This window comes from Chiloscyllium plagiosum, unplaced genomic scaffold (assembly GCF_037043375.1).
Source record: "Chiloscyllium plagiosum isolate Xiang-an unplaced genomic scaffold, Cpla_swu_hap1 HiC_scaffold_5, whole genome shotgun sequence".
In the NCBI taxonomy this organism is placed as follows: domain Eukaryota; kingdom Metazoa; phylum Chordata; class Chondrichthyes; order Orectolobiformes; family Hemiscylliidae; genus Chiloscyllium; species Chiloscyllium plagiosum.
Genome location: NW_028270143.1, coordinates 41,975,890 through 42,001,876, shown reverse-complemented (window position 1 = coordinate 42,001,876; position 25,987 = coordinate 41,975,890). Strand labels below are relative to the sequence as shown.

At 39.4% G+C, this 25,987-nt stretch overlaps 1 protein-coding gene across 13 annotated transcripts in view; it reads left to right on the top strand.

The window, feature by feature from the left end:
- phf14 (PHD finger protein 14) overlaps positions 1 to 25,987 on the top strand; it is a 303,155-nt gene that overhangs the window by 82,447 nt on the left and 194,721 nt on the right. For all 13 annotated transcript variants that reach the window (XR_006311668.2, XR_015757178.1, XR_015757177.1 and 10 more), the window contains exons 8-12: positions 3,108 to 3,254; positions 18,659 to 18,929; positions 19,344 to 19,450; positions 23,505 to 23,600; positions 25,082 to 25,185. Coding sequence is in view for 8 of the 13 variants with exons in the window: in XM_043689855.2 (XP_043545790.2) it covers positions 3,108 to 3,254; positions 18,659 to 18,929; positions 19,344 to 19,450; positions 23,505 to 23,600; positions 25,082 to 25,185 (725 nt within the window). In the remaining 5 variants the exon portion in view is untranslated. The remainder of the gene's footprint in view (positions 1 to 3,107; positions 3,255 to 18,658; positions 18,930 to 19,343; positions 19,451 to 23,504; positions 23,601 to 25,081; positions 25,186 to 25,987) is intronic.

Genomic DNA, 25,987 nt, shown 5'->3' with positions numbered 1-25,987 from the left:
CAAATGTTTCCCCCTTTTTATCAAATTCTTGATGGGCTTCTGATTTCTCAAACAATTGCAGTCTGTAGGCATGATTATAAGTCTATATTAAATGAGTACTATCCCAAACCTATTATTTTTCTTTCTTGCTGAGCATTTTCATAAATGGAATATGTTTTGAAGTTTCTTTATCAGTTCAGCCAAACTTCTCTGCTTTTCTATTACACTCCTCTAAACAATGCTGTTTTACATTTATTGGGGCTTTGTTAATCGGATTTACTACTTTTAATAGTCTGTGAATCTTTGTCACCAGACGTCATTGTTTTTCTGTCAAATTTAAGACGATAAGACATAGGAACAGAAGTTAGGCCATTCAACCTATCGAGTCCGCTCCACCATTCAATCATGGCTGATAACCCCATTCTCCTGCTTTATCCCTGTCATTCTTGATCCCCTTGATGCTCAAGAACCTATATATCTCAGTCTTAAATATACTCAATGACCTGGCCGCCACAGACTTCAGTGGCAATGAATTCCATAGATTTATCACTCTGGCTAAAGGTGTTTCTCTTTATCGCCATTCTTAGAGGTCTTTCCTTTATTCTAAGGCTATTTCCCCGGGTCCTAGTCTCTCCTACCAATGGAAACGGCTTTCCAATGTCTGCTCTGTCCAGGCCATTCCGTATTCTGTATGTTTCAATTAGATTCCTACACACCCCCCCACCTCACCCACGTTGCATCTGAGTGACATGGATCGAGTGGGTGTCGACTTGGGTTAACTGTTTGCTCGCCAAACAACCTTGTTAATGAGAAACAAAACTTTCAGATTTCGGAGCTTTTCAGTTTTTGGATGTTCGGATAACGGATCTTCTACCTGTGCATCCTTCCTGAGATATTCCAAAACTGTGCACAATACTCAAATTGTGATCTGACCAGAGACTTATTGAGCCTCAGAAGTACATCCCTGCTTTTATATTCAAGTCCTCTCAAAGTAAATGCCATCATTGCATTTGCCTTCCTAACTACTGACTCAACCTGCAGTTTTACCTTGAGAAAATCCTGGACCAGAACACCCAAGTCTCTTTGCACTTAAGACTTCTGAATTTTCTCCCCATTTAAAAAATAGTCCATGCCTCTATTGCATTTCATCGTATTCCTCTATTGTACCACTTTGTATTCCATCTGCCACTCTCTCAACTTGCCCAGAACCTTCTCCTCACGAGAAAGTGAGGACTGCAGATGCTGGAGATCAGAGTTGAGTGTGGGGTGCTGGAAAAACACAGCAGGTCAGGCAGCATCTGAGGAGCAGGAGAATTGATGTTTTGGGCGTAAGCCCTTTGTCAGGAATCTTTCTGCAGCCTCCACGCCATCTCAATGCTACCTGTCCCTCTACCTATCTTTGTATCATATGCAAACTTATCGAGAATGCCCTCTGTTCCTTCCTCTAGATGGTTAATGTATAAAGTGAAAAGTTGTGGTCCTAATACTGAGCCTTGCATGACACCACTGGTCATCGTTGCTGTCCTGAGAAGGACCCTTTTACCCCTACTCTCTGCTTTCTGCCAGACAGCCAGGGTTCTGTGCAAGCTAACATCTTGTCTTTGACAGCCCTGATCTTACTCAATAGCCTCTTGTGCAGCACCTTATTAAAGGCCTTATTGAAGTCCAGATAGATAACATGCATTGGCTTTCCTTGGTCTAACCTACTTTCTCGCTCAAAGGATTCTAGGAGATTTGTCATGCATGACCTCCCCTTGATGAAACCATACTGACTTTGCCCGACTTTATCATACACTTCTAAGTATTGAGAAATCGCATCCTTCACAATGGATTCCAAGATCGTACCCACGACTGAGGTTAGGCTAATTAGTCTGTAACTTTTCGTCTTTTGCCTTACTCCCTTTTTAAACAGGGTATCATGATAGGGATTTTTCAGTCCCCTGGGACCCTCACTGATTCTAGCGATTCCTGAAAGATCACTGCGAACGCCTTCCCTATATCTTCAGCTATCTCCCTTAGAACTCTGAGGTGTAGTCCATCTGGTCCACGTGATTTATCAGTCTTCACGCTATTTGATTTTTCTAGTATCTTCTCTTGGTGAGAGTCACCATACTCAGCTCTGCCCACCCCTCCTCTCAAATATTTTGTTTTCCATCATGAAGACTGACGCAAAGTAATTATTCAGTTCCTCAGCCATTTCCTTATTCCCCACTACCATCTCTCCAGCATCATTTTGCAGTGGCCCAGTGTCTACTTCCGTCTCTCTTTTGCTCTTTATGTATTAAAGAAACTGTTACAGTCTTCCTTTATATTACTGGCTAGCTTACTCTCATATTTAATCTTCTCCCTCCTAATTATTTTTTGTTGCCCTCTGTTGGTTTTCAAATGTAATTTTCTTCAGATGTAATTCAAATTCTGCTACCAAATAATTATATAAATTGTGACTATTGGAGCAGGACTACTTTTCTGCATTCAGAATTAGGGTTAAAACAGTGCGGGTACCGACCTGCAATCCTGCTCTCTGATTCCATTTCAGGGCATTTTGTCTACTTCACACTTGATTTCCCATGCAGTGACTTCCATCAAATCTATTATGCAGTTTTTCGTGAAGGCCTTTTCCCATAAAAGAAACTGGGAATATAAAATGATTTGCTGGATTCAGTTTAAGAGTGCCTGTATTTTTTGTTAAATTTAACAAGTTTAATCCAGCATAATTTTATAATGTTATGAAATTGTGAAGGGAAGAGTGGATATGTGTTGTCAAGGGAGATACAACTTCAGGATGACTATCTCATATTTTATTGCAATTTGTTTCAGATTAATACAGGAGACAAAGCAGTGGACAAAGTAAAAAAAAAACAAATTGCTTTTAATATCAATGCATATTCTAGTTTTTGAAATGTTAATATGTGCTTCTAGCATGTAAAAGCATCTGTTGTAGATTGCAGCCAGCTCTCAGTTTAGAGGTCTGAAACATTGTTTGCTGTAATTGTTGACGATGTTTGAAAAAAGACAAGCAATCAAGACAGATGCCGTGGCAATCTTTTCCAATGGCAAAAGCTCGTGGTGTGATTTAAATAATATTTATGGAAAATTGAAGTATCTCTGTGTTTGGTCTTTTGGAACAGGATATAGCAGATCCGTTTTTTGCATATTGCAAACAACATGCTGACAAGTTTGACAGGAAATGGAAACGAAAGAACTATTTAGCTTTGCAGTCATACTGTAAAATGACTTTACAAGAGCGAGACAAGCACGTTACTCCAGAAGCACAGGTATGAATCACAGAACTTTACCAAAATGCTAAGTATTATTTTGTATGAAGGATCAATAGCAATATAAGTTATATGAAACAAAGGTGAATGTGGTCAAGGTATTCAATCAAAATTCGATACATATTTGCAATTTTATTTGTAGCATGCCAGAAGCTTGACATTGTTTAATTATAAAAATGAAATGTTACACATTATATTGCAAACATTCCCTTTAATACAGAATGCATGATTAATACTTTGCAATGTTGTAGCTGTTCTTGAGAAGACATTTGCCTTGTAATTTGCTCCAAAATCTAAAAGATAGCTCTTATTACCACCCTGTTGCAGACCACTAAAGATTAATGAGAACTCCAAAGAACTCTACGTAACTGGTAGAAATAAACCACAAGATTGGATGGTTTTTAAATATTAACTAACTTTATTGAATATAGATTTTTTTTTAAAAGTGAAGTACCATCAACTTAACACTGTGGTCTGTAATTAATTATTGTGAGCTCAGTTCTATTTTTTACTTCCTCACAAGAAGTTCCTTGTTTGTTACAAGCATTTTGAAAGTTCACTTCACTTTTTTAAGGACCACCCAAAAGTTATGCTACAGCTCAATGGAATTCACATATATTCTGCTCAGTATTCTAGTTGTTCTCTGAGATAACATTGTACAGGGATCCTTCCATTATTATTTCTTGAAGTAGCACTCCTACCTTTGCTTAATACCATACAAATGGGGAACACTTGGCTTCAAAGGATGGTCACACCCTTCAGATTAAATAATTCAAAGATAGTCTATGATCAAGGACAGGTGGGTGAGACTGCAGGTGAGGTAGGTGTGAAAACCCAAGGAATAAAATTAAGGAGCCTCGGCCACTGCAATTACGTAACAACAATAAGGCTTTTGCAAGTTGTGCTGCTGAAAGTGAGGATTGCGGTGGGGGCGATGAACAAACTGAGCACAGCATTTTGGTACAAGGAGTCATTTCAGGTAGGGATGGAAATAGGAATATAGTTGGAGTCGGGGACATTATAATTGATTATAATTAGATTATTTTGGCAAATAGAAATAAGGAGAATCCAAAGGGTTTTTACAAATAAATTTAAGGACAAAAGGGTAACTTGGGAGAGAGTACAGCCCCACAAAGATCAGCAAGGCGGCCTTTGTGTGGATCCACACAAAGTGGGGGAGATACTAAATGAGTATTTGGCATCAGTATTTACTGTGGAAAAGAATATGGAAGATATAGACTGTAGGGAAATAGATGGTGACATTTTGCAAAATGTCCATATTACAGAGGATGAAGTGCTGGATGTCTTGAAACGCATCAAGGTGGATAAATCCCCAGAATCTGATCAGGTGTATCCTAGAACTCTGTGGGAAGCTAGAGAAGTGATTGCTGGGCCTCTTGCTGAGATATTTGTATCATCAATAGTCACAGGTGAGGTGCCGATAGACTGGAGGTTGGCAAACGTGGTGCCACTGTTTCGAAAGGTGGCAAAATCAAGCCAAGGAGCTATAGACCAGTGAGCCTGAAGTCGGTGGCGGGCAAGTTGTTGGAGGGAATCCTGAGGGACAGAATGTACATGCATTTGGAAAGGCAAGAATTGATTAGGGATAGTCAGCTTGGCTTTGTGCGTGGGAAATCATGTCTCACAAACTTGATTGAGTTTTTTGAGGAAGTAACAAAGAAGATTGACGAGGACAGAGCAGTAGATGTGATCGATATGGACTTCAGTAAGGCGTTCGACAAGGTTCCTCATGGGAGACTGATTAGTAAGGTTAGATCTCATGGAATACAGGGAGAACTAGCCATTTGGATACAGAACTGGCTCAAAGGTAGAAGACAAAGGGTGGTGGCGGAGGGTTGTTTTTCAGACTGGAGGCCTGTGACCAGTGGAGTGCCACAAGGATCGGTGTTGAGTCCTATACGTAAATGGTTTGGATGCAAGCATAAGCGGTACAGTTAGTAAGTTTGCAGATGACACCAAAATTGGAGGTGTAGTGGACAGCGAAGTGGGTTACCTCAGATTACAACAGGATCTTGACCAGATGGGCTAATGGGCTGTGAGGTGGCAGATGGAGTTTAATTCAGATAAATGCGAGGCGCTGCATTTTGGGAAAACAAATCTTAGCAGGACTTATACACTTAATGGTAAGATCCTAGGGAATGTTGCTGAACAAAGAGACCTTAGAGTGCAGGTTCATAGCTCCTTGAAAGTGGAGTTGCAGGTAGATAGGATAGTGAAGAAGGTGTTTGGTATGCTTTCTTTTATTGGTCAGAGTATTGAGTACAGGGGTTGGGAAGTCATGTTGCGGCTGTACAGGGCATTGGTTAGACCACTGTTGGAATGTTGCGTGCAATTCTGGTCTCCTTCCTATCGGAAAGATGTTGTGAAACTTGAAAGGGTTCAGAAAAGATTTACAAGGATGTTGCCAGGGTTGAAGGATTTGTTCTATAGCGAAAGGCTGAACAGGCTGGGGATGTTTTCCCTGGAGCGTCGGAGGCTGAATGGTGACCTTATAGAGGTTTACAAATTTATGAGTGCCATGGATAGGGTAAATAGACATAGTATTTTCCCTGGGTTTGGGGAGTCCAGAACTAGAGAGCATAGGTTTAGGGTGAGAGGGGAAAGATATGAAAGAGACCTAAGGGGCACTTTTTCACACAGAGGGTGGTACGTGTATGGAATGAGCTGCCAGAGGAAGTGGTGGAGGTTGGTGCAATTGCAACATTGAAAAGGCATTTGGATGGGTATATGAATAGGAAAGGTTTGGAGGGATATGGGCCAGGTGCTGGCAGATTGGACTAGATTGGGTTGGGATATCTGGTCGGTTGGACAGGTTGGACCGGCGTCTGTTTCCATGCTGTACTTCTCTATGACTCTATACTCTGCAGCTGTAACTGGCCGTCCTGAAGGCTGTAGTGCCTGCTAAGTCCCAGGATCAGGGATATCTTGGGGCTAAAGAAGAAGTTGGAGGAGGATGAGAACAATTTAGTAGTCGGTGCCAACAATGTTGTTAAGATTAGAAAGAAGTCTTTAATGAAAGACTTTGAGCAGCCAGGAGTAAGTCCAAAAAAGAACCAAGTTAATAACCATCAGAGTACTATTTGAGTCATGAGTAAACTGGCATATGCTAAGTAAAATCAAGAGGTAAACTGCATAGCTCAAAGGTTGGTGTGGCTAGAATCATTTGGGCTGATTACTGGAGTAGCAGAGAGCTGTTTGACTTAACTTCAACCATGCTAGGACCACTGTCCTGGTGAATTGGATAAGTTGGGCTTACAAAGCAAGAAGATATTGCAGAATTACAAGGCAGCTGTTTGGGTAACAATACCAAGAGTGGAACAGTAAGAGACAGTGGGTGCAAAAATAGAAAATGAGTAAATAGAGTCAAATTGGGGATAAAATGGTTAAAAAAGCTGCTTACTTGAATGCACGCAGTATTCAGAACAAATAGATGAATTAACTGTATAAATTTAATAGATGTGATATTATAGCCATAACAGAGACAATATTAGAATTAAATCAAATCTGGGAACTAAATATTCAGAGGCATGTGGTTTATCTAAAGGACAAGCAAGGAGGAACGGCAGTTGGGGTAACATTGTGAGGAAGGAAAGGAATAAGTACAAAAACAAAAAAAAAATCTTGAGTTGGAAGACATGAAACTTATGGGTGGAGATAAGAAATAAAAAGGGAAAGAAGAAGCTGGTAGACACTGGATCTGAATATAGATCCCTGAACAGTAGCTGCACAATGATACAGAGAATAAATCAGGAGATGATGAGGGCATATAACAAAGGCAGTATATAAATCATGGGTAAGTTTAATCTTCTTGTGGATTGGAGTCTTCAGATTGACAGAGGAAGCCTTGAGAAAGAATTCATGGACTGTATTTGGGACAGTTTCCTGCAATAATGCATTGTGGATCCAACCAGCCACTAAGCTGTTTTGGACCTGATAGTACATAAGGACACAGATTCAATAATTGATGTCAAAGTAAAAGATTCCCTTGGAAACAGTCACCATAACATGTAGAATTTAGTGTTCAGGTTAAGAGGGAAGCACTTGTCTCAGAAGCAACTGTGCTAATCTTAAGTATTTGTAGTTACAAAGGAATGAGAGTAGAGATGGCTAGAATGAGGAAGGAGTTCAGCAGCAAAGACGGTTAAAGAACAATTGCAGATGTTAAACAAAATAGTCAATAGCTGACAGCAAAGACATTCCAGTGAGGAAAGAGGGTTCTAGGAAAGGGATGAGCTCACCATTGTTAACCAGGGAAGTTAAAAATCGCATCAGATTGTAAAAATAAACATACAGTGTGACAAAGGTGAGTGTTAAGACAAGGATCGGGGAAATTGTAAAAACCAGTGAAAGGTGACCATGGGAATAGGAGTAGGCTATTCAATCTCTTGAGTCTGTTCCACCATTCAGTGAGATCATGGCTGATCTGTGACCTGCCTTTGGCTCACATGCGTTAATATCTTCATTTAACAAAAAAAAGTCTCATTTGAAATTAAAACTAATCCAGTATCCACTGCTGTTTGTGGAAGCAAGTTCCAAACATCTGTCATCCTTTGTGTGTAGAAGTCCTTCCTAATATCTCTCCTGAGTGATCTGGCTGTAATTCTCAGATGATGTCCCAAATTCTAGAATCTCCACCCAGTGGAAGTAGTTTATCTTTCTCCATCCTGTCTTTTCCTGTCAATATCTTGAAGACTTTGATCAGATCATCCCTTAAATTTCTAAATTCTAGAGAAAGTGGGCCTAATTTGTGTATTTGTCCTTATAGCTTAACCCCTGGAGTCCATGTGTCATTAGATTAGATTAGATTACATTACAGTGTGGAAACAGGCCCTTCGGCCCAACAAGTCCACACCGACCCGCCGAAGCGAAACCCACCCATACCCCTACATTTACCCCTTACCTAACACTACGGGCAATTTAGCATGGCCAATTCACCTGACCCTGCACATCTTTTGGACTGTGGGAGGAAACCGGAGCACCCGGAGGAAACCCACGCAGACACGGGGAGAACGTGCAAACTCCACACAGTCAGTCGCCTGAGGCGGGAATTGAACCCGGGTCTCAGGCGCTGTGAGGCAGCAGTGCTAACCACCGTGGTTCTCTGTCAAGGACCATTTTATCCTTACTGAGGTGTGGTGCCCAGGTCTGTTCACAATACTCCCAAGTGGATCTAATCAAATTGTATAGTTGTATTGTAATTTCTGAATCCATGTATTCTGGTCCTCTAGATCTAAGGGCCAGTATTCCAGTAGCTTTATTGATTATTTTTCTGCACCTGTTTATGACATTTTAAAGATCTATGCACCTGAACCCCAAGTCTCTTTGGTTACCTATTGTATTTAATTTCATACCATCCATAAAGTATGCTATCTATCCTTTGTCAATCCAAAATTGATAGCACTTACTCACATTAAACTCCATCTCTTGCAGTTTTGACAATTTTCACAATTACTCAATATTTCTTTGTGTTTTCAATGCCACTTAATTTTGTGTCATCTGCAAATTTGGGTATATGACTTTCTGTGCCATTAATTGAGAGTGTGGTGCTGGAAAAGCACAGCAGGTCAGGCAGCATCCGAGCAGCATGAGAATTGACACTTCAGGCATGAGCCCTTCATCAGGAATGTGCCATTATCCAAGTCATTAAGAAGTAGTGTGTATAACTAAGGCTTTAATACAGATCCCTGTGGTACACGACTGGCCAAATACTGCCAATTTAATACCACCTATTGTCTGTACTTTGTCACCTGCCACTCAGCCAATTTCCCAGCCACATCAGTAATTTTCCCTCCGTTCTTTGAATTAGTTAACAGTCATGAAATGCCTTCTGGAAATTCATATAAATAACATCCATAGACATTCCCTTGTCTGCTATCTTAGTCACTCTTGAAGAAAATATGAATAGCCTTTGTCAGACTTAACCTACCTGTCGTGAATTCATGCTGTATCCCCCTGATTAACTGAAAAATTTCAAGGTGTTTAATTACCCCATCTTTTATTATAGACTCCAAACAAGTTCTCCACTACAGATCTTGGGTTAAGTGGTCTCTAATTTTCAGTTTTTCCACCTTCACCCTTCTTTTTTAAAAAAAAAGCAAATTGATGTGAAAATTTCCAATCCAGAGGGACAACTCCTACATCAAGGAACTCTGAAATCAAGGCAAACTGCAATGCCGCAGATGTCTGTGGACACAAGTCATTGAGAATATTTAAGACCGAGATAGATAGGTTATTGATTATTAGTGAGAATCAAGGGAGAAGGGAGGAAAGTGGGGTTGAGAAACCTATCAGCCATATCCAAATGGTTGAGCAGACTTGATGGGCCAAATGGCCTAATTATGCTTTCGTATTTTATGGTCTTATGTGCTCCCCACTTTCTTTAACAGCGTTGGATGGAAACAGTCAAAATATTCTTTAATTTCCTTAAGACCAATGTTTTCCTCATATTAATTTTTATTCACTCCATGTTCCTGACTTACTACTAATTTCCTCAGGACTTTGGGCAGGCGATCCACCTTTGTTATTGTAAATACTAAGGAAAAGTAACTATTCAACATGTTTGCCATTTCCCCATACTTATTGACAGTGTTCCCAATTTCAGTCTTTAGCAGGACATCTTTGCTTGTGTCCACTTGCTGTTCCTTAATAAAACTATAAAATTTCTTCTTATTGTTTTTTTTGTGTTGGCAAGTTTCCTTTCATAATCTCTTAGAAGCTGCTTTGTGGCTCTTTGCTGGCCTTTGTATCTTTCCAATTCAGCAGGATCTGTGCTGTTTTTTGACATTTTTGTAACCCCTCTTTTTCTATTTTTATATTGTCACTTATCTCTTTAGTTGTCCATATGCTGTTTTTCCTTCTGTAAAGTGGAACTTTTCCCTCTCTGGGTATAAACTGATCTTGTGTTATGTTAAATATTTTTATAGACATGTTCCACTGTTCTTCAGTTGTTTTGCCCATAAGCAGAATTCCTTAGTTTACTGTGGCCATTCTCTGTCAGATCTTGTCGAAGTTGGCCTTCCCTGAATCCAAAACTAATGCTTTTCAATCCCAAAGACTACATTGAACCCGCTCATGTTATGTTCATTATTTTACAAATATTCACACACCAGTTGCAAATTAAATCAGGATCATTACTCATCACTAAAAATAAAAACGTCGGGAGAACGTTGGGCGGCACGGTGGCCCAGTGGTTAGCACTGCTGCCTCGCAGCGCCAGAGACCCGGGTTCAATTCCCGCCTCAGGCGACTGACTGTGTGGAGTTTGCACATTCTCCCTGTGTCTGCGTGGGTTTCCACCGGGTGCTCCGGTTTCCTCCCACAGTCCAAAGATGTGCAGGTTAGGTGAATTGGCCATGCTAAATTGCCCGTAGTGTTAGGTAAGGGGTAAATGTAGGGGTATGGGTGGTTTGCGCTTCGGCGGGTCGGTGTGGACTTGTTGGGCCGAAGGGCCTGTTTCCACACTGTAAAGTAATCTAATCTAATCTAATCTAAAATAAACTTTGAGGGTATATTTACAAGTGACATTGAGACGACAGCAAGAACTTCATATATAAAAGAAATCATAGAATCATTACAGTGTGGAAACAAGCCCTTCGGCCTAACAAGTCCACATGGACCCTCCGAAGAGTAACCCACCCAGACTCATTTCTCCTACCCTATTACCCCACATTTACCTTTGACTAATGCACCTGACCTCTGAACACTAATGGCAATTCAGATTGGCCAAATCATCTAACCTACACATCTTTGGATTGTGGGAGGAAACCGGAGCACCTGAAGGAAGCCATGCAGACACTGGGAGAATGTGCAAACTCCACACAGACAGTCGCCCAAGACTGGAATCAAACTGGGTGCCTTGTTCTGAGAGGCAGCAGTGCTAATCAGTGAGCCACTGTGCCGTCCCATAAATCAGGGATCTCCATTTATATATTTTGATTTAACCTATTTTTCTAATCAACCTGTTCAGAGCTATTATTACACACCTTTGGAACAGGTGGGACTTGAACCCAGGCCTCTTGGATTAGGAGAAGAGACTGTATGACTGTGCCACAAGAGGGGTGGCACAATGGCTCAGTGGTTAGAACTGCTGCCTCACAGCGTTGAGAGTGTGGTACTTATGCCTGAAATGTCGATCATCCTCCTCGTATGCTGCCTGACCTGCGGTGCTTTTCCAGCACCACACTCTCAACTCTGATCTCCAATATCTGCAGTCCTCACTTTCTCCTTCCTGCTTCCTCACAGTGCCAGGGACCCAGGTTCGATTCCCACCTCAGGCGACTGTCTGTGTGGAGTTTGCACATTCGCCCGTGTCTGCATGGGTTTCCTCCAGGTGCTCCGCTTTCCTCTCTCAATCCAAAGATGTGCAGGTTAGGTGAATTGGCCATGCTAAATTGTCCGTAGTGTTCAGGGGTATGTAGGTTAGGTACATTAGTCTGGGGTAAATGCAGAGTAATAGACTAGGGGAATGGGTCTAGGTGGGTTGCTCTTCAGAGAGCCCATGAGGACGTGTTGGGCCGATTGGCCTGTTTTCACACTGTAGGAATTCTATGATCCTAGGGGGGAAAAAAAGCGCCAAAGTGTTACGACACAGCGGTAAACCCTTTCTGCTAATTAAACTACGCAGAAAAACTCACCTCGCCTTGTAATCTGTTAAAGTATGAGTGACAGAGAACTACCCAAATTCCCGTATTTAACAAAAAATATCAATTTTATTTTTAACTGCGAAGTGAACATTAAACAATAACTATTTACGACTCTAAGCCTCCTTTCTCTTAAAGGCTTGGTATCTACCTCCCACTCTATAACAATACACTGATCCAATAAAGCCCCTATTAAATTTACAGCAACTCAATTTTCAAAACCAGACAGCACTTTCATCTCCGCTGTCAATCTTCCTTTGTTTGTAGATCTCCCTGGGTCGTCTTTGAGCCTATAAGAAAGTAGAAATACATAATATGATTAAGCTGAGTAAACATGGCTTCATGAAGGGGAAATTATGCCTCATTCAATAGCTCTTTTGAGGAGATAACAAGGATGATAGATAAAAAGAAGCAAAATCGAAATTGCTGGAAAAAACACTCAATAGAGTTGGCTGCATCTGTGGAGAGAAAGCAGTGTTAACATTTCATGTCCAGTGACTCTTCTTCAGAATTTGTAGTTTGGGGAAGGTTGGTATGCTCAAGGAGGGGTGGGGGAAGGGGAAAGAGTAAATGATAGGTGTAATTGGAGCCCAGACAGAGAGAAAAACAGCTGAGTAGACAAAGGATAAACGTCAGATGGATAACAAATAGCTGATAATGGGGATTGTATTATTGAGTTCAATAATTTATGGTCTAATCATCTTCTCTCATTTTGTTACCCAACCCCCCTCCCACACACACACACACACACACACACTCTCTCACACACACATTTTGTCAACCACTAATGGTCTTCATTAGCAGCTGTTAATTCTCTCAGGCTGATCTTTACACGTGTTTTTTTTCTACCCAGCTGTTTCTCTCTTTGTCCAACTATCAGTTACTCTAATTCGTCCACACCTCCTACCCCCCCCCAACCACCACCACCACCATTTCTATACTAATCTTTCCCAAGCTGCAATAAATTTTGAGGAAAGGTCAAAATTTCCTTTGCCTTCTCTCCATAGATTCTGCAAGACATTAGTTTTTCCAGCAATTTCTGATTTCGTATCTGATTTCTAGCACATGCAGTTATTTGGTTTATTTTGTTTAGTAAATAAAAGGGAATTAGTGGATGTACAGATCAACCTCGGTTGATCTGAACATCAATTATCCAAATTTTGGATTATCCAAACAAGATCTCAAGATCCCACAAAAATTTTATTACATTTAAATAAAAGCACAGCAAGAGCAGCCAGCCTGGGCTAGCAGTGGAAGCAGGAATAGGTTGCTGCGGGAACCCTGTTTCTGCTGTTGCCGCTGCTGCGGGACCCTATTCCTACTCTTGCTGCCATCACGGGACCCTGTTCCTGCTATTGCCACCGCCATGGGACCCTGTTCAGTTACCCAAACAATCAATTATCTGAACAAAATACTCCCTGACCGTCTCGTTTGGATAATCGAGGTTGTTTTGTAATATATTTGGATTTTCAGAAAGCGCTGATGAAGAACCATACATCAGGCTACTTAATAAAAGTCTGTGGTCTGGAGATAGTATACTGTATTTGCATGGATAGAGGATTGGCTAACTAATAGAAGGGCTTATGCCCGAAACGTCGATTCTCCTGTTCCCTGGATGCTGTTTGACCTGCTGCGCTGTTCCAGCAACACATTTTCAGCTCTGATCTCCAGCATCTGCAGACCTCACTTTCTCCCCTAACTAATAGAAAACAGAGTTGTAATAAGAGGGCATTTTCAGGATAACAGCCAGTAACTAGTGGCATACTACAGGAATCAGTGCTGGTGTCTCAATTATTTATAGTATAAATGGCTTGAGGAAAGGGAATGTACTACAGCCAAGTTCATGGCTGACTCGAAAGTATGTGGGAAGGCAAGTGGTGAGGCTGACAACATCAGCAGAGGGTTTATAGATAGGTTAGGCAAGTGGGAAAACTCAGCAAATGGAATATGCTATGGGGAAATGTGACATTATACAATTTGACAGGATGAATAGAGTAGCTGAATATAATCGAAAAGCAGAAATACTACCGAAAGCTACAAAATCAGAAGTATATAAGAGGCCAAGCCCATAAATCACTAGTATCCAAATTCAGCAGATAATGAGGAGGGCAAATGTAGTGTTGGTCTTGTTTCAAAATGAGTTGAATATAAATTCGATCCCACCATCCAGCAACTGTCTGTGTGGAGTTTGAATTGTATTAGCTTTATGGTCACATATACTGAGTGAGTATAATGAAAAGTTTATATGTCTCCACTTACACTGCCATGTTAGGTACAAAAGTACTGAGGACAGCTTCTTTAATTACAAGATCTTAGAAAATAGAGAAATAAAATGTTCAGTGTTGCAGAAATAAAAGTTCAAAACACCACTCTTTCAACCCAGTCCGCACCAGGCCCTGACTCCCAGACTGCGCTGGGCTTTATGTTGAGAATCATGAGGCTGGGAGATTGCTTCAGACTGCCACGCTGGGTCGAGAGGACGCCATGCAGGAGGTCGCCATGCCAGGCTGGCAGGCTGCTACGGGAGGTCACTGCGCCATCCTGGACAGTCACCATGCCCAAGAAATCACCGCGCTAGGCCGAGTCATTGCCAGTTGCTGGGGCCCAGGAATCATCGTCGGAGGCCAGGAGAGGAGAAAAAAACACTAAGAGGATAAGAAAGAGAAGAGTGGGCAGAGTGGATGAGCACTAGCTGGAGTGCCCCACTGCACATTCTCCTCACGTCTATGTGGGTTTTCTTCCAGGTGATCCAGTTTCCTCACACAGTTCAAAGATGTGCACGAAAGGTGGATAGGCCATGCTAAATTAGCCATAGTGTGCATAGATGTCAGCATTAGGTGGATTAGTCTTGGAAATTCAGGGTTATAGGGATAGGGTAGGAAGATGGCTCTGGTTGGGATGCTATTCTGAGGTCACTGTGGGCCAATTGGCCTGCTTCTACACTATCGATTCTATGATAAATGTGGGGAGGTTTTGCTGAAAATATACATGGCATTATTCTCTCAACAGCTGGAATATTGTGAACACTTTTTTGGGCCCCTTACGCAAACAAAGGTATACTGGCATTGGAGGCAGTCCAGAGAACATTCACTAGGTGAGGTATGGAGGGATTATTTTGCAAGGAGAAGTTGAGTAAGACCATAAGAAATAAGAACAGGAATTGGCTGTTCAGCTCCTTGAGCCTGCTGTGCCGTTCAGTCAGATCATGGCTGATTTGACATTCCTTGCAGCCACTTTCTTACACTTTGTCCATAAACTTTGATCCCTCTACTAATCAAGGATATATCTATCTTTCTCAGAAGGACTCTGCCCCCACAACTCTGTGTAACAAGCAGTTCTAAAGGCTCTCAACCGTCTGATAGAAGAAATTTTTCCTCACCTCAGTCATAAATTGCTGCTTGCTAATTTGGAGACAATGCCCTCTGGTCCTGGACTCACCCATCAGGTGAAACTTCTCAGCGTTGACCCTGTCAAGCATCTTAAGTACCCTATATATTTCAGTGTTCTAAATTCTGGGGAGAGTCTGAACCTGTTCAATTTTTTAAATAGATTGAGAATGCACCTGTTAGAATATAGGAGTCTCAGGCAATCTTTTTGAAACATACAAGATTCTAAGGGGACTTGATGAAACTAGCATTGGAAGGATTGTTTCCTGTTGTAGGAAAATCAAGGTCCACAGGGTATAATCGCAGAATAAGGGCTGATGTATTTAAGATGGAGATGAGGAGGAACTTCTTTGGAGGGTAGTGAATCTATGGAATTCTTTTTCGCCGAGGGCTGATGCGTCAGAGTCATTAAGTGTATTCAAGGCTGAGATAGACAGATATTTAATCAGTTAGGGAATCAAAGATCAGGGCAAAATAGCAGGAAAGTGGTGGTAAGGATTATCAGATCAGTTATGATCCCATTGAATGGCAGAACAGACTAAATGGGCCGAATTACCTACTTCCACTCTTATTTCTTATGGTCTGTAGTCTTAAAACTAGGCATCCTACTCCTTGTTAAGGTTGGTGGCTGATACCCAGTTACCTTCTTTCAGCTTCCAAGCTAAAGTTGAAAGTTATTTGTCACAAAGTATGCGAAGACTGTTGTAGATTTCTTTATTGAGCTGCAAGTTCTTCAAATTTTCTAGTCCCTTTTTTTAATGAAAGCCAAATTGAGTGAGACGTCCACCTGAATTAATTGCAGCAAACAATAAAGTCAGTATTTGTTTTGATTAATGTGTAGGCATATCTGACTAACAGTCAAGAACAATATTTTATAATATATGAACTATTAATTAATATTATATGCTAACAAAGTGCTGAACTTCAAAGTATTTCATGTACAGTTTACTCATTCTAATTCACCGTAATCTGTCAGAAATTACAAAATTAAATATCATGCGGTAAACTTAGGTTGGCACAGGGCTTTTGAAAGATGCTTTTTGGGAAGAAAGGTGGGGGAATGTAGGACTACATTCACTGGAATTTAGACAAATGGGGGGGAGACCTAAAATTCTAACAGCACTAAAGTATAAACACAGGAAGGATATTCCTGATGTCTAGTGTGCCTAGAACCTGTGGTCACAGTGTAAAGGTATGGGATGGACCATTTAGGACTAAGATGAGGAGAAATTTCTTTACCCAGAGTGGTCAGCTTGAGAAAATCTCTGCTACAGACAGCGGTTGAAGCAAAAACTTGCATGCTTTCGAAAAGGAGTTATATATAGTTAGGGCTAAAGGGATCACAGGATACGGGGGGAAAGTGGGACTAGGGTACTAAGTTAGATTCGAGAGTATTGTGCTGGAAAAGTACAGCAGGTCAGGCAGCATCTGAGGAGCAGGAAAATGAGCATTTCGGCCAAAAGCCCTTCAGGATGATCAGCCATGATCATATTCGATGGCAGAGCAAGTTCAAAGGACTACTCCTATTTTCCATGTTTCTGTGAAAGTCTGACTAACCTTCTGATCATTAGTTCTTGAGCAATGTTGAGAAATGATACATCATGCAGTGATTGAAAGGAAAGGCAAATAAACTTTGCCAAATAAGAAAATAATGGTTTTGAAAGAACAATAAAGTGGAAAAAGTATGCCTAGGTTTCTAAGCTGTATATACCTGTTTTCTCAAAAAGCTATAAAGTTGTGCTTTGTTTTATGCAGTGGTTATTAAGTATACATTACACTGAGTCTGTATTAATTTAATCCTTGAAAGTTGATCAGTTTAATTTCTAATAAGTTAACACTTAAATGGGCAAGTAGCTCAGAAAAGCTTATAATCAGCAAAAATACAATCTTATTTTTATAAGGCACCTTTAACATAATTAAACATCCTAACCTGCTTAACAGAAGTGAGTCAGACAAGATATTATATGACAGATAAAAGTTTGGTTGACAACAGTATTTTAAAGGACAAGACAGAGGTGGACAAAATTTAGAAAGGGAATTCCAAAGCTGCTGGCTTGATAATTAAGAAATGATTGCCAATATTGTGTTGGTTAAAATTTAGGGTGTGCAGAAACCCGAATTGGATGAGTGAAGTGGTTTGTAGAGTTGAAGGAGGTTAAAAGGTAGTGGATGTGAGCCTATGGAAGTGTTTGGGAAAAGAATGAAAATCTTGCAGTTGTTTAACATGGTTGAATTTGACTTGGTCTGTTAGGATTTGCATAAGAGTTAGATAGACAGCGATGGGCTTTTGGGTGAGGTGAGAAAGGGTTTCGCCCTTCGGTAATAGAATGATGAAAAGTGGGAAACATATCTGAACACTTATTTCAGTTTTCTGACAAAATGTCTGAGATCCCCACATTGGATCGATCAGATTGTTGGCTTCATTGACCATTTAGGGCATCCTTAGTAAAGGTGAATGTGTGGTTGAGCAGATGTGTGGTTGCAGTTAGACAGCAAGGATTTTGATAGTATAGTTGTAAGTGAATTGTAAGGTTTTTTTTCCCAAGACTGCTCTCAGAAGAAAGTAATTTTGACAGAGACAGACAAAGCAAGTGACACAATAGGAATAGAAAAACCAGAAAAGATGACCAGTAAAAAGCAGTGTCTTTGAACATGGCGTAGGTGGTTCAAATGGAAGGTAAGATAAAGTGACGCTAGCAGGACGATAAATTAAGAAAACATGATAAGTTAAGATGGAGATTGAAAGCACCGTGGATGAGTAGTTGCTAAGTGCAAAGACTAAGTAAGAAAATCAGTGAAGATATTTTGAAGAGAATATTGGAATGATATTCGGATGCATGATAGAGAATGAGGGTTTTGAGAGAGATGAGATAAATGGAACAAGTTTAAAAGGCTGAATAGACGTTACAAAATAAATTACCAGGAGAAAGTGAGGACTGCAGATGCTGGAGATCAGAGTTGAAGAGTGTGGTGCTGGAAAAGCACAGCTGGTCAGGGAGCATCCAAGGAGTAGGAGAGTCCAAGTTTCAAGCATAAGCTCTTCATCAGGAATGGAAATTACCAGTTAAACAGTGTGCATGGGGGAAAGAAATTAGCACTGAAGGCTGAGCTGCAATCCTTTGTGATTTTCAGATTAAGGAGCATATGTAAGCAGGTGAATTCGTACTTGTTTGCTACTATATTAAATCATTTTGTGAAACTAATTTGTAAATATTGAGGAACTTAAAAGTTTGCTTCAAATTTGACTAAAAAGTGTATCCATGAAAAAAATGCCACTGTAATAACTAGTTTCAGTGTAAAACACACTTAAGTGTTTTGTTTAGTATTGTTTATGATATTCAATTGTTTTCATATATAGGCACGTATTACTACAAGACTGCAGCAATATCGTGCTAAAGTGGAGTTAGCTCGCAGCACCAAACCCAACGCTTGGGTTCCCAGGGAGAAGCTGCCACGGCCACTCACCAGCAGTGCCTCAGTGATACGGAAGCTTATGCGGAAAGCTGAATTGATGGGAATTAGCACAGACATTTTCCCTGTAGACACGCTGGATACCAATTCCAGTGTAGATGGCAGGAGAAAGCACAAACAACCAGCGTTGACTGCTGACTTTGTGAATTATTATCTTGGTATGGAAACAAAGAAAAAATTGCAATTGGAAATAATTCTCATATTAAATTCCTGGGGTAAAATTATATATACTAATTTATTTTATGTTGCGACAGACACTTCCCCACTTTGAACAAAATTTGATCCAAATTCATTGATAATTTGTGGTTGTTTACTACAGATCCAGAATATATAAACAGTCCTTGGATAATGATGATGATGGATGGTGTAGCGGGGTGGGCTTAGATTAGTTCACATGGCGGTGCAACATCAAGGGCGGAAAGACCTGTTCTGCGCTTGATTGTTCTATGTTCTCTTAAACTATTCAGCTCCACTTTGATGTTTTGGATACCTGTTAACGGTTGTTAGCTCATATCTTTGGCGGGCATTTTATTAATTTCCAAGTCTCTCAATTCCAGCTGTTGTTCTTACAGAGAGGAACATGCGCATGATGCAAATACAGGAAAACATTTGTGAACAGAAGAACTTAAAAGATAAACTTCAAAATGAACAGGAATCACTTCATGTAGAATACAATAAGGTATGGTGTTCAAGTGATCCATATAGATATTACTGTAACCCTAAGAGGGAATTGTACCATTATACACACATCAGGAAGATTGGAAGTAAGAGCAAAATTCATAGCAATTTCACTTACATGTTATTTAGAAAAAGAAAATAGTCTTAAAGTCTATTATTTACTGGCAGTTTCTGTATTCAGGGATTCTTTGTAAGAAACAAATGGGGTTAGCATTATCCTGAAACTGAACTGGACCACTCTTATACCGTGACTTAAAGAGGCAGCCAAAGGTTAAAATCATGCAACAAGTAACCTACCTCCTGAATCCCCAAAACCTTTCCACTATATACAAGTCAGAAGTGTGACAGATTACTCTCCACTTATTACCTGGATGAATGTAGCTCCATCAACACTCAAAAAACTTGACGCCTTCCAGAAGAAAGCAGCGTGCTTGCTTAGCACCACATCAGCAAACTTTCATTCTTTGCACCACTGACACTCAGTAGTAGCAACGTGTACCATCTACAAGATGTACTGGAGGAATTCACTAAGGTTCCTCAGACAGCATTTTTGAAATCCAAGACCACTACCAGCGAGAAGGACAAGGGCACGAGATTCATGGGAACAGTAACCACTTGCAAACAACTCTTCATTCTAACTTCAAGTTTCTCACAGCTCCTTTAGTGCTGCTGTTTTAAAATTCTGGAACTACTCCCTAGTAGCATTGTGAGTGTACCTACACTACATTGACTGCAGCATTTCAAAAAAGCAGCTCACCACCACCATCTCCAAGGCAATTAGGGATGGAGTATAAATGCTGGCCCAGCCATGAAGCCCATTTCCTCGAAATGTTTTTAAAATTACCATGCAGTAAGATTTCTTATGCGGTGAAATGTGAAGGTAGAGGTGTGGAACATGATACACAGGAAAGCGTCATTGATGCATTGATGTTTAAAATTAAGATTTGAATGACGTTTATTTGCAGTCCATTGAAGGTTAGTTTGATGAGTTAAACTTTTGCACTGAAATCATTTTGTTTTCTAACCCTTTCTTCACATTGATTTAAATCCATGAATATGTACTACAATCCTTCAAATTAATATTTGTATTTATGAAACAATGGAAGAAAATACAACATGGATGTCACTATAAGTTTGTGCATCTTCCAGCTGGAAATTTTGTACCTCTTCATATAGCCTGTAATTAATTTGAAAGATCAGATATCATATTACTTGTTGCATTAAACCATCATAAGACTATGTTGCTAAAAGCGTGATAAAAACAGATCAAGAAAGGCAAAGGAACAGGAGACAGTTTGAATCTTTTAATGCTGTTTTCAGTAGAGAGCTGTCAGTAAGCAAAGCTGAGATAGACAGGTAGTTATCGGTAAGGGATTCAAGGGTTATAAAGGTGAAGGCAGGAAAGCGGAGTTGACGATTATCAGATCAATCATGGTTTCATTGAATGATGGAGGTGATATGATGGACTCAATGGCCTATTCCTGTGTCTTATGGTCACTAACCAGCTCAACATGTATTTGAAAGCATTTGAATATACTGTGTCCACAACAATGTTAAGCTGTGTTAACTTTTTACAGTAATTTTCTCCATTTGTTCTTGGAAATATCACAGCTATGATATTCAGGTGATAGGTAGTTTGTTGGAGTTTATTGGAAGTCATACATCACTTCACATCAGCTCATGGATATTTTATGCAAAGATTGTATTTACTGTTTGTTAGTATAATATGAATATTTGAGAAAGTTATCTGTAAATTTACATTATGCAGTTGCATTTTTGCATTTAATTCTGAAAATTGGAGAAACAATTATGTATAATAACAATATCGTGTTTTGGTACAACCTGCTGCACTATTCAATAATTTTTATAAACTGGATGAAATCCTCTTCAATAGAAATGCTTACTTTCATTTTGTAGTGCAATACAAGCCTACACAAAAACATGTAAAATAAGTTCCTCAATTTAAGTTCTGGATTCTGATATCATGACTATGCACATGATCTTTTAGGATTTCTTCTACATGAATATTCCTTTAAATGAATATATTGTTGATGGAAATGTTTCTGTCCCCCAAGATATCCTCCCCATTATCCATCTGCCCTGGGAGACATTAAAATGGTGTTTTATGCAAAATTGTGTACAATGTGTCTGAAATTTATATTAAATACTCAATTCACACTTGTTTTTTTACATAAAAGTTGCAGAGTTAACTATTATCAAGAGTACAATGATTTTTTAAAATTGGCTGAGTTGTTTTAATAACAATTATAATTCCGGTTTCCTTCATAACTTTTTAAAACATTTATGGGATTTTTTGCAAAACTATTTTAAAAAGCTTGTTACAACCAGTTGCATTGAAGAAATGGCTTTGAATATGGAGAATGAAATTAGAATCGAGCTGTTAAGTTGACCCAACTTTGAAAACATGAATATGCTCAAAATAAATAGTACTTTGAAACAAACCAGATAATCATGATTCTTTATCCCTGCATAATCTGTAATTTTTTTGTCTGTATGATGGAACATGTCTGTTCTAGTTGTGACTAGATACTTTAGTGCAAAATAGCACACATACATAAAGTTGCATAAGTTCAGTACTTTGTGATATCACTCTACAATTATTTAAAATTGCCCAGTGTCTTTTGGTGTCAATAATTTATTAATAGACAAGCTAAACCAATTATTTAGTACTTCACAAGATTATTTTCAGTGCTGAAAACTTTTAATATTTTTCATGGGACTTTTGAAACCAAATGGCTTCATGTTAGTTGTTGACCTTAAAACTTGACACATTTTTAAGAAATACAAAATCAGAAGGGTCACCAAGCTGACGACACACAAGTCAGAGGTATACAGTACAGAAAGAGGCCCTTCAACCCGACTTGTCCAGACCAACCAGGTTTCCTAAACTGAACTAGTTCCATTTGCCTGTGTTTGTCCTATATCCCTCTAAACCTTTCCTATCCATGTCCCTGGTCAAAGGTCTTGTAAGTATTGTAATAGTACCTGCCTGTACTACTTCCTTTGGCAGCTTGTTTCATATATACACCACCCTCTGTGTGAAAAAATTGACCCTCAAGTCCCTTTTAAATCATTTCCCTTTAATTTTAAACCCATGCCTGCTAGTTTTAGACTCCACTACCCTGGGGAAAAAGACCTTGGCTATTCATCTTGATGGTACAATGGTTAACATTGCTGCCTCACAGCACCAGATTCAATTCCAGCTTCGGATGAATATGGAGTTTGCACGTTCTCCCCATTTCTGAGTTTCCTCCAGATGCTCTGGTTTCCACCAGCAATCCAGAAGTGTGCAGATTAGGTGGATTGGCCATGCTAAATTGCCCATAGTGTCCAGTGATGTGTAGGTTAGTTGGATTAGCCATGGTTATTCTGAGGTTCAGGGATAAGGTAGGGGTTTGGATGGGATGTTTCTTGAAATGATCGGTGTGGACTCGATGGGCCAAATGACCTGTTTCCTCATCGTAGGGATTCTGTGATTTTATGACCAGTGAGATTTTTCTTATGCAAATTAAATTCATGGGCAGTTTCTATTTTCTACCATGTTACTAGGAGTATATCTAGATTTAAACTTTGTCACTGGTTAAACCAGTCCTCAATACATTACTGAGAACAGTACAATCGATGTTACTCTGTGGTAGGGCAGAACTGAGTTCATTGTCATCATTCTTGACTTTGCCCCAAATGAAATTTGTCCAAGATGCATGTCAGTATGGTATAAAATTTCATTGTAGTCTCCTAATGTAAACTTCATTGCTGTTCTTGCATCAATTGCAAGTTGTCCTCTCCATCAGTACATTTGTTACTTTCCCCCTTCCATTCTACTGCTGACCCTTGTGTGCATTTATTGTTTCTTCATATTAAACAGATTGTCTGTGATTACTGCTTTCCAAGGCATTGTAAACCTGTAAGTTTAGAGTGCCTCCTATAGTCAGTAAAACAAACAAAATGACCTTGAATGATGAAAGTAGTTTTTTTTTTGTTTTAATATTTTACTATTTATCTTCATTGCTCATGTACATTTCCCTGTTATCCAGTTGTTTGAATCTCTAGAAAACCTGAGAAATATGAATGGAAAACTGCGTCGAGAAGGTCAAACACTATGGAGTACACTCAGCAACATTGTTGGACAGGTTAGTAGGTGCAATATGCCGAGTGGCTGTTTTTAACCACGTAGCACCACACAATTTAGTGACTGTAAAAATTCTATTTGATCAAACAGTACTCTGAGGGTTATGAATTCTGGTTGAATCAAGCTTGCAGCCATTCACCTGCAAGATTCTTTTGATTTTGTTTTGAAGTTATAATAGCTATCTTGTTTGGAGAATGTAATTATTTCTTTAGATTTGGAGTAATTGATAGACCTAGCTCTCCCAACCAACCCACTGTGTTTCATTTCTCAATTGTACAGTATGTAAAGTGAAGCGGTACTTAGAAGCTAAATATAGATCTAATAAGTTTGCCCATCTTGTTTTGATTAATGCAGAGAGCTTCTAGATAAAATGAATATTGATTGATTGAATTCTGCTTGGCATGTTTATTAGTGGTAGACAGTTGTGCCTTAATATAAGTTATAATTTGGTAGAATGATATATGCAGAATCAAGTGATTTGGCGAGAGGTATTTTTTTTTACGTAGCTTCCAGTTAATGAAATGACTTCTAGGGGGGGTGAGTGAGCTAGTTAACGTTATCAGTGCATGCATAATCTATAAATAAATTAAAATAAAATGTAAATGTCTATGCAGAACAGATAAATCAGAGATAATTAAAATTTACAGCTCTTTGACATGAATCTGTTATCTGCTGGATATTTTTGAAGGGTGGTTTCATTTACTGAGGTTGAGGCACAGCGGTCATTGAGAACAGTGCATGTATAGTTACTCTTATATCGATGCGAACAATGGCACTGCATTGCTTTGTGATCCTGAAAATCTAATGTAATTGGATACCATTTGTGATGCATCTAAGATGTTTTGCCTATCAACTGCTAAATCTTAGCTTAGTTGCAATATGCCAAATCAGAAAATAGGAAAGTATAATTGGCAACAAGATTTTCTAATACATTTCCAACTCCATGCAGTAAAACTGACAGTGGCAGGATTCATTTACGCAGCTTGCATGACACATTTTTCCAGTTGGCTGAACAGACGCAGGCCCACAGGGCCACTATGAAATGACTTTGATAGATGGTTCCTGTCTGGGAAGCAAGAATTCTGCAGATTAGTGAAAACCCAAAGAGAATCTTGTCTGCTTTGTAGGGAGCTTGTTCCAATAAGATAATTTTTCTAATTAACCTATGGAACACCGAAGCATTTGGATGATGTGGAAAACAAACTGCTTCAATATTCTTTTGTCGAAGGTAGCATTTTTCACAACATAAAGTAACGTGTTCCCGCATGTCACATTCAAACATTTTGCAAATCACTATTCTGTAAAGCCTTTTAAAGTTAATTTTATGTATACTGTTGTATCAAAATTGATTTAAAACTGCTATGCTCTCCAGAAGTGCTTTTCAAACTATATTGCATGGGAGGGTAGTAAGTTTTCTGCTACAATGCTCAGTTTTTCATTATATACTAATTGCCCCCTTGTTCTATATTCTGTTTTTTAAAGAAATTGAATTTCCCTGTGATCTTACGTACACCAAAGGAACGACGACCAAGTAAGAAAGATGGGGGAGCATTGAAATCAGTAGCACCTCCAGCTGTATTGTACAGGTGATAAAATAGTTAATGTTATAAGTATGAGTCTGTCCAGTTTATTCCGTTAGTTATAGTAATTCTGTATGTCAGGAGAATTGTCACTTTTATTTGATTTTTTTTATCAAAATGTTTTAAAATATGTGTAATTGTGGCTACCCTTCTGATGTGAGTGCCTTTCTTGTCCTCTGAATATTGGTAGTGGTGTGCTCTTAATATGATGAAACAACTATGAATGCAGCTAATTTATGTTGAACTCTCTTGGGTTTTTCTTTATGTTTTTACTTTAAATGTATTTTTTAACCATCCTGATTATGCAAGTAAGGTGGAGACACTTGCCCAATTGCTGCCAAAAGTACTCTGGGCATCCATTTGAGAAGTGTATAGTGACATCCCTCTTCTACCTAAGCTTGTGGTTTCAAATAAACCTATTGGACTATAACCTGGTGTCATGTGACTTCTGAAATCCAACTAGCACCTACATATCATTACTTAGGTCCCAAAGCTGTCCTTGCTTGAATGGCAAATTTTTTTTATTTATTCGTGGGCACTCGAGGTCAAATCCGACCAGAATTTAGTAACTTAAAAAATTAGGAGTCTAATGAAAACCATTGTTGACTGTTGTTAAAAACCCATCTAGTTCAATTGTGTCCCTTAGGTAAGGTAATTGCCGTCCTTATCTGGTCTGGCCTACATGTGACTCCAGAACCACAGCAATGTTGTTCACTCTTAAGTGATCATGAACTAATTTCTCAACGACTACATGATTTATGTTATTCCATTGATGATCCTCTCACCATCAGCTACATTAAAGGTTATT